General features: G+C 41.1%; 1 protein-coding gene across 3 annotated transcripts; it reads left to right on the forward strand.

Annotated features, from left to right (window-relative positions):
* On the forward strand, positions 1 to 7,905 carry LOC118395399 (uncharacterized). Of its 3 annotated transcripts, XR_008065543.1 has the most exons (3): positions 732 to 1,372; positions 1,685 to 5,799; positions 6,621 to 6,763. XR_008065543.1 is itself a non-coding variant. In XM_035789181.2 (2 exons), exons 1-2 carry the CDS (start codon positions 1,302 to 1,304, stop codon positions 7,324 to 7,326), a joined length of 777 nt encoding a protein of 258 aa, XP_035645074.1. In that variant the 5' UTR covers positions 755 to 1,301; the 3' UTR covers positions 7,327 to 7,905. The 3 variants fall into 3 exon arrangements, 1 of the variants encoding a protein (XP_035645074.1); XR_004827954.2 differs by lacking the exon at positions 6,621 to 6,763 and having other exon boundaries at positions 1 to 1,372; positions 1,685 to 6,594; XM_035789181.2 differs by lacking the exon at positions 1,685 to 5,799 and having other exon boundaries at positions 755 to 1,372; positions 6,621 to 7,905.
* Positions 7,906 to 9,328: the final 1,423 nt, after the last annotated feature.

A 9,328-nucleotide genomic window follows, 5' to 3' on the forward strand; every position in this document is an offset into this window, starting at 1 on the left:
TGTAAACACCACCAATTGCGTGATATTCGAGGTACCTTAAGCAGAACATTATCCTCTCAGAACAGAAATTCTGTGACTGTCGGCACATCAACACAACGCGATCCTCCAAATGAGATTTTATAAGATCAAGGTACACATCAAAATTAGTGTTGTGTGGGTGTGTGCGTGGTGATGAGTGTGCATGTGTGTGTGTTTATATGTGTGCAGGAGTGTCAGTGTAGGCATATGTGACTGTGTGGGTAGAGACCCGTGAGTGGCAAGTAGTCAGTGCAGATAGACAGTGGGTCAGGCTGGGCAGCCATTGCCTCGTTTTTCAAAAGTCTCAGTGCCTGGAGTTATTGGCTGTTCAAAAGTATCAGTGCTTGGGGATAGAAGGTGTCTCGGAGCCTGTTGGTCCGAGACCCAATGCTCCGGTACCGCCTATATGATCCATGAATCAGTCCAAAACCAAAGTCCAAGAAGCAAGCTTTTTGATTTAAAAAATAAATAAATAAATAATAATAATAAAAATACATAAAACAGCTTTTGATTGATTGCGACCAAGGTGGGTTTAAGAAAATTGTTGGAAGGCATAGCATATTTGGGGTAACATAAACCTATAGCAATATGATTTTACTAGGATACTGCCTCACTTTTAATAATAGTTTTCACTCTATAAGCCAATATGTAATTTATAGGCCTATAGTGTATTGCATTGGAACCAATGGTGTGGGTAGAGTAGAACGTGTGGCTGGGCATATAGATTCTACAGATACCAGTGAAGAGTCCCAATCCCAATTTTACTTCGGCACGTAGAACAGTTCTCTATAAACCAATATGTATTTCTTATAGTGTTGCATTGGGGGCATTTATTTGACCTTGTTGACCAACCCAAATGAAATGCAAATATCACTTAATTATGAACACATGAGTTATTGTTTAGACAATTATTGCCCATATATCATGAATAAATACAGGTTACGGGCTCTTTTATACTATTACGTGAGGAACTTTTATTTATTTGGAATATTTTCGAAATTCCGTGACCCAGAAGTACTTTTTTTATTGTTGCGGACACTTTCTTTTGGATTAGCAAATTGTAGCTACACCACCAACATAAATACAACAATTCATAAATGTATTGAGCAACAAACATCTTCATACGGATTATAACTGCCAGTTCAATCAAAAATAAAACGCAGACCGCAATTTGTGACTGGATTAAGGCGAAACAAGGACGGAGAGAGAGAGAGAGAGACAAATATAGCTACTAGCTAACGTTGCGTTAGCCTGTTAACGCAAGGGCTCAACAGCAAGTTGACATGAATTCTCTCGTCGGCTATAGCGTGTCCTCTGATTCTGACAGCGATGGGGATATTGTAAACAACAAGAAGTAAGTTACAATTCAGGAATACAATTTAGAAAACCTTTGTTTGTGGAAGATTAATTGAAAAGATTGACGTGCGTTTCATAGAGCTCGCCAGTTTGTAGTCCTAAAACCCGGAAATGAGTTGCCTGGTTCGTAAAACAATCCCTATGGGTTAAGAATAGGGTTTGGGGATAAATGCAGAAAATAAGGTCTGAGGTTAACACGGGTTTAGCATATCTTATATGTTTTGTTCTATGAGATAATATCGGTTAGTTTGATTTAATTTAACCTTTATTTGATCAGGAAGTCATATTGAAACCAAGCTCTCTTTTACAGATGAGCCCTGAATTGCACAAATGCCAGAAAATAGGACACCGGGGTTAACACGCCTACTCTTACGATAAGTGCCATGGGATCTTTATGACCTCAGAGAGTCAGGACACTCGTTTAACGTTCCATCTGAAAGACGGCACCCTACACCAATCACTGCCTTGGGGCATTGGGATATTGTTTTAGACCAGAGGAAAGAGTGCCTCCTACTGGCCCTCCAACACCATCTGGTCTCCCATCCAGGAACTGAACAGTACCAACCCTGCTTAGCTTCAGAAGCAAGCCAGCAGTAGTATGCAGGGTGGTATGATGGTATGCAGCTGATTTACATAACTGATTTACATAACTCAGAGACCCAAGGAATTTCCAGTTAGCCATCCCTGAGACCCAGTGTGGTAACTCGTATGTCTAAAGTTGAGTAAAGAAATTGGGTACAGTGGGACTTATTGTAAAATAGCTTTATGAATGAAAACATCTATCAACCTACGTGGCATAAAAGAGGGCTGACCAACTTTTTTTTTTTTGGATGTCATAAGGTGAATGCACCAATTTGTAAGTCGCTCTGGATAAGAGCGTCTGCTAAATGACTTAAATGTAAATGTAAATGTAGAATGCAGTGATGAGTCCTACAATTGTTGGCCATAATTAATGTGCTACGACAAACTGCATCTAACGGCTTTAGTGGCGTGGCCGCTGTGTCTCTAGTATAGAGGATGCTGCCATAGTCTAGGGCTGATAGGAACGTGGACTGAATAATCCGTTTTCTACTCCTTAATGAGAGACAGCAACTTCTTCTATCGAAGAAGCTCATTTTTATTCTCAGCTCCTTAACTAACTTGGCAATGTGCTTTTTAAAAGACAGCTTTTCATCTTTTCAGATGCACAGACATTTGTAAGCAGGGACATGATCAATATGGACACCATCCAACAGTACACATGCTTAGATCATGCGCTCTAGAGAACAACGTATACTTAGTTTTACTGGTTACTGGTCTAGGCCAATTGAGGAAAGACTCTGAATTAGCAGTGAGCGATCAACTGTATCGAAAGCCCTTGACAGGTCAATGAAGAGGTCATCTCAATATTGCCTTTTACCCATACAGTTAACCGCTAAAATATTTGAATCCTTTATTAATTCTCAGCTCTGTCTTATCTTTGAAATGTATTCTAAATGTACACTACCGGTTAGAAGTTTTAGAACACCTACTCATATTTATTTATCTTGCTCCTTTGCACCCCAGTATCTCTACTTGCACATGTGTACAGTGCCTTGCGAAAGTATTCGGCCCCCTTGAACTTTGCAACCTTTTGCCACATTTCAGGCTTCAAACATAAAGATATAAAACTGTATTATTTTGTGAAGAATCAACAACAAGTGGGACACAATCATGAAGTGGAACGACATTTATTGGATATTTCAAACTTTTTTTAACAAATCAAAAACTGAAAAATTTGGCAAAAGGTCGCAAAGTTCAAGGGGGCCGAATACTTTCGCAAGGCACAGTATGTATGTTTGTGTGTGTGTATATATATTTTATTTTATTTTATTTTTTATATATATTCTGCACATCTACCATTCCAGTGTTTAATTGCTATATTGTAATTATTTCGCCACCATGGCCTATTTATTGCCTTTACCTCCCTTATCCTACCCCAGTTGCACATACTATGTATAGACTTTTTCTACTGTATTATTGACTGTATGTTTGTTTATTCCATGTGTAACTCTGTGTTGTTGTATGTGTCGAACTGCTTTGCTTTATCTTGGCCATCTCGCAATTGCAAATGAGAACTTGTTTTCAACTAGCCTACCTGGTTAAATAAAGGTGGAGAAAAAAAAATGAAAAAATCTAGTTTATTTTATTTTATTTGAACTATTTTCTACATTGTAGAATAATAGTGAAGACATCAAAACTATGAAATAACACATATGGAACCATAAAATATTTAAATTTGAGATTCTTCAAATAGCCACCCTTTGCCTTGATGACAGCTTTGCACACTTCTGGCATTCTGTCAACCAGCTTCATGAGGTAGTCACCTGGAATGCATTTCAAATAACAGGTGTACCTTATAAAAGTTACTTTGTGGAATTTCTTTCCTTAATGCATTCAAGCCAATCAGTTGTGTTGTGACAAGGTAGGGGGGTATACATAAGATAGCCCTATTTGGTAAAAGACCAAGTCTATATTATGACAGGGACACCTCAAATAAGATAAGAGAAACGACAGTCCATCATTACTTTAAGACATGAAGATCAGTCTATTCCCGGAAAATGTCAAGAACTTTAAAAGTTTCTTCAAGTGCAGTCGCAAAAACCATCAAGCTCTATGATGAATCTGGCTCTCATGAGGACTGCAACAGGAAAGGAAGACCCAGAGTTACCTCTGCTGCAGAGGATAAGTTCATTAGAGGTACCAGCCTCATAAATTGCAGCCCCAATAAATGCTTCACAGAGTTAAAGTAACAAACACATCTCAACATCAACTGTTCAGAGGAGACTGTGTGAATCAGGCCTTAATGGTCGAATTGCTGCAAAGAAACCACTACTAAAGGACACTAATAATAAGAAGAGACTTGCCAAGAAACACAAGCAATGGACATTAGACTGGTGAAAATGTGTCCTTTGGTTTGGAATCCAAGTATGAGATTTTTGGTTCCAACCGGCGTGTCTTTGAGAGACACTGTGTGGGTGAATGGATGATCTCAGCATGTGTATTCCCCACCGTGAAGCATGGAAGAGGAGGTGTTATGTTGTGGGGGTGCTTTGCTGGTGACACTGTGATTTATTTAGAATTCAAGGCACACTTAACCAGCATGGCTACCACAGCATTCTGCAGCAATACGCCATTCCACCTGGTTTGGGCTTAGTCGGACTATAATTTGTTTTTCAACAGGACAATGACCCGACACACCTCCAGGCTGTGTAAGGGCTATTTTACAGAGAAGGATGATGGAGTGCTGCATCAGATGACCTGGCCTGCACATTCCCCCCAATCTCAACCAAATTGAGATGGTTTGGGATAATTCGGATCGCAGAGTGAAGGACAAGAGGGCAACAAGTGCTCAGCATTTGTGGGAACTCCTTCAAGACTGTAGGAAAAGCATTCCAGGTGAAGCTGGTTGAAAGAATGCCATGAGTGTGCAAATCTGTCATCAAGGTAAAGGGTGGCTATTTGAAGAATCTCAAATATATAATATATTGATTTGCTTAACACTTTTTGGTTACTACATGATTCCATATGTGTTATTTCATAGTTTTTGATGTCTTCACTATTATTCTACAATGTAGAAAATTGTAAAAATAAAGAAAACCCTTGAATGAGTCGGTGTTCTAAAACCTTTGACTGGTAGTGTACATCAGTCAGGTTTTAAACCATCCCTAGTTATAAATGATGCTAGTCTGTAGCTCAGTTGGTAGAGCATGGCGCTTGTAACGCCAGGGTAGTGGGTTCGATTCCCGGGACCACCCATACGTAGAATGTATGCACACATGACTGTAAGTCGCTTTGGATAAAAGCGTCTGCTAAATGGCATATATTATTATTATTATTATTAATATCTTTGAAATGTATTCTAAATGTACATCAGTCGGGTTTTAAATCAGGTCAACCCTAGTTATAAATGATGCTAGGCAAGAAAGTTTAGAAATAGGCAGATACTTATTTAAGTCAAAAGGGTCACCTTCCAAACCTTGGGGATAGTGCCAGATATAATCATCAGGTATAGGTATATAATCGTCAGCCTTAGTGGATTTTTTGTTTTTACATCAATCTTAAGCAAGGCACATCACAGATAGTGAATTGTTGGAATGAAAACAAATATTCACTAGAAGTTGACAGGTTAATCGTCGAGTCAGCTAGAGGCTGGCAGAGGGAAAAGCAGTCAATTGACTGACCAGGGTCAATTAAACAACTGTTTCTCTCAAATATTAAGCCTGCTGAGATGATACAATTATAATTAAAAGCATCACTTATCCCATTCTTCCCAGTTACGATGCCAGAGTCAGACAGAACTTGCTGAGGCAGGGAAGAAGAATAATTGTTATGCTTCAGTGCATTTACTGTTTTTCCCAAATTTTGAAGGATCACCAGCCGAGTCAGAGATGGAGCTTATAAAAGGTAACTTGATTTTGCTTTCTTAATCACGATAGTACATCTGTCTCTGAATTCTGAAAGTGTGCCAGTCCACCACTGGAGTCACTTTTCCTTGCTTTAGCCCAGGCCCGATTTCTTATCTGAATTGAGTTCAGATAGATCTAACCTTTGGTTTTCTTCGGAGCTATCTTTGACTCTAAATGGTTTTTAAAGGGGGTGTCAGAGGAATGCATATAGAGGATACATTTTCTAGAGCCAATTCTGGGTCAGGAATACAGGAGGCAGTGGCTAAATCAGAGGAGAACATGTTATGCAAAACCCCTTTAGGGGAGAACTTCTTTTTTAAAATCTTAATTAAACAATGATTAGTATTTTGCTGTTTCTGATCTCTAATGCAATACTCCACTAGTCAAATATTAGTTAACGTTACCTTTATGAATTATGAAGCCTTTGTGCTTTATGTTTGTTTTGATTCCATAAATGTTTCAAAATGGACAAAAAGTGACGTTAGCTGATGAAGATTATGTCAAAACGTACAAGATCTCCCTAAGCCTGTGTTTACCACAGACCTTATTTTCGGCAGTTAACCAGAAACCCTCCAAAAACTCCATTCATTTTCCCATGGGCTTTGTCCAATGAACCATGAGTTGGTGCCTACAAAACGATGCCATTACTATTGTTCTCTATGGAGAGGAGTGTTGTGATTGGTCTTGCTATCCAAACCAGATATGATTTCCTCTTCCAGTCAAATTAAATATTTCCAGATTGAGAAGTCCTTGAAATCTTTTTTTGGATAACACTACAGCTAGTATACCAGTCCATTTATACATGTTTTGTCTTTGAAGGACTGAGAGCAAGTTGGATGGAGAGACCCAGAAAAAGGGCCGCAATTTCCTCCTAGAGTCCGGGTCAGCCTCCAGCGAGTCGGACTGTGACTCCAACCCAGAGGAAGAGGTGAACCCTGTATCTCAACTACAACCAAAACGCCCTCCTCCTTCCTGTATGGGACCCCCCTCCGAGTCCCGGACCCCTCTCCTCCCCGCACCCACTAGCTCCCTCTCCCACAAACTCCCCCCTCCCCCCCTCGGGGCCTCGTCCAAGAGTGGCGTATTCGCCAACCCCTTCAAGGCTCAAGCCGACCAGAAGCTCAACGTCTTGCAGAAGCATGTCCCTCTCACAGTGCAGGCCCGGCCCTCCCAGATAGGGGGCAAGAGGATGTGTGTGGCGTACAGGAAGGACGGACGCTGCAGGTTCGGGATCAAATGCAAGTTTGCCCACGACAGCGATCTCCAGAGCTCCATCATTCCCAATGACTATGACCCCCCTGAGGATGACGCTCCCGGATCGCACCAAGCTGACCCCAACGCAGGAGGCTCTTCAAACATGGGTCGCCAGAACTTTCACCACAACCAGGGAGGAGACCCTGAAGAGGAGGAGGGTCAGCAGTCTAGGAAGAGGAGAGTAGGGCTGAGTAACACCCTAGTGCCTCCTAAAAGGGCGTTGAAGAATTATGCAATGCAGAGGAAGAGAGAACAGGTCAATTTGATCTGAGCGACTTGCACAGGAATACTGTCGGCAGCAATACGCTGTGTGTGTGTGTGTGTGTGTGTGTGTGTGTGTGTGTGTGTGTGTGTGTGTGTGTGTGTGTGTGTGTGTTCACATTGTTTTAGTGTGTGACAAGAGAAAATGGGAACGTGTTCCAACTTTGTACCATTATTCTGCACTCATTTACTCCCCCCCCCCCCATGGATGTGAAAGGAATGGACTGGTGTAAAATATGGTTTAAACTTCTCCCTACCCATGCTTACGAGTGAGCAAGTGCAAACTAATCAGACTACAGCCAGAGAGTATTCTATACACCGCTTGTCAGTATGCAAGATAGGATAACTATACCACACTTCCAAACCTCTGTTCAGTCCAGTACATATACTTCAGATTGGTAGTTTGTACATGGGGTTTTTGTAGTTTAATTGAAAATGTATTTATTTTGGAAGAACCTGTCCATTGGAAATATAAGCTACATTTTATCATTGTTAAATAAATGCGTTAAATGTTTGTTATTTGTGTTCGTGATCACTTAATGATAAATGGACATAGGAACTGGAGATACCAATAAAGTTACGGATCAAGTTTAGGAAAATATATTGATTAGAGAAAGATTGAAAGGAGAGGCAGCACAGGGTTACTTTTTTTGATCAGTTGCAACACACTCCGGCATCAGTCACAATGTAAGCACACACACTCAGCTCCTGCTTTTTGGGATGGATCTATTTTTAGCCCCACCACACCGCGATTGATGCTTCTCCAGCCAAGAACTGCAATGAAAGCCAAGATGCTGAGGCAAGCCCGACTGGCTAGCGGACTATTGGCAGGAGAGGGGGGTGGCACCTCGGCTAGTCACAAACAAACAGACTCTTGAGGAGGGTTCTTAATTGATGAAGAAGAGGAGGGACAGGAGGAGCAAAGGGGGAATAAGGTATGTACATTTATAACTAATCATATCTGTTGCGTTATGTCAACGTCTATCAGAGGTCATCTATTTAGCGGCTATGCTCTCATCTGTCAAAGATAAGATCCATTGGTTCATGTGTGCCCCCAAGTGGATTCATGCCATAGCAAATGCCAGTGGCTAAGTGGAGTCAGTTTCTTTCTATAGCCCAGCTACCTGAAACAATGGCCATATCAATAACAACAAACAAATATCAAGATTGTCACAAGAAACAATCAGTAACAACAATAATCAAGGGTGTTTTTTTTTACTTACTAGGGCACCTTGGCTGACTGACTCCTAGCACTCTGCATTGGTCGTAAGTTGCTCTTGATAAGAGCGTCTGCTAAATGACAAAAATAGCACATGTAAATGTACTAGTAGTGTAGACAGTGTTGAGTTAGCTTGGGCGCCATGTCTGCTCGGTCTGACAATTCCACAAGCAGTTGGCTAGAGAACAAAAACGCTTCATAGAGGCGGGTTGCTCTGAGGAGGCTAAGGAGTCCAGAGAAAACAGGGAGGTGCAGAAGCGCTTCAACACAAAGGTCAAAGGTCAGTAACACTTTTTAAAGCTGATTTTTTTTAATCAACATGAATTAAATACGGCGATTGAGACAGACAACATAACTACTGTGTTCTGATCCTCACTCAGACACACGGCCAAGTAAGTCACCTAATATAGATCAAACCTACCAGCTCCAGTGGATTGTGGAAAGCGAGTGATGCAGTTTTGTTTCATTATTGATTTAAAAGATAAACCTGCACACTGAGCTTGCCAGTATCACTTATGTTTATTCCGCTTACTTATTTATATTCAATGTTTTAGATTGTTATTTACTCTGTTGTGAACCTGAGCTGTGTCGTGCAGTGAGGAGCAGCGTGTGGGCAAAGGACACCAGTCCTCACCAGCATGACTACGGCCCTGAGGAACTAGTGGTTGAAGAGGAGGATCTCTACAGGAAGGTAGAGGACACCAACTGACCTATGAGCAGATGAAGCTTAGTGTCCTTTAACCCTTATCCCGGGGGCCCACAGGGTGAGTTTTTTTTGGACCACTGGTTGACA

This window comes from Oncorhynchus keta, chromosome 16, assembly GCF_023373465.1.
Source record: "Oncorhynchus keta strain PuntledgeMale-10-30-2019 chromosome 16, Oket_V2, whole genome shotgun sequence".
Classification (NCBI taxonomy): Eukaryota; Metazoa; Chordata; class Actinopteri; order Salmoniformes; family Salmonidae; genus Oncorhynchus; species Oncorhynchus keta.

Excerpts from the sequence above, each read along its gene's own strand:
- LOC118395399 (XM_035789181.2), top strand. The coding sequence starts at position 1,302 with ATGAATTCTCTCGTCGGCTATAGCGTGTCCTCTGATTCTGACAGCGAT. Across the intron at positions 1,373-6,620 it reads GATATTGTAAACAACAAGAA|GACTGAGAGCAAGTTGGATG; the intron begins GTAAGTTACAAT and ends TTGTCTTTGAAG.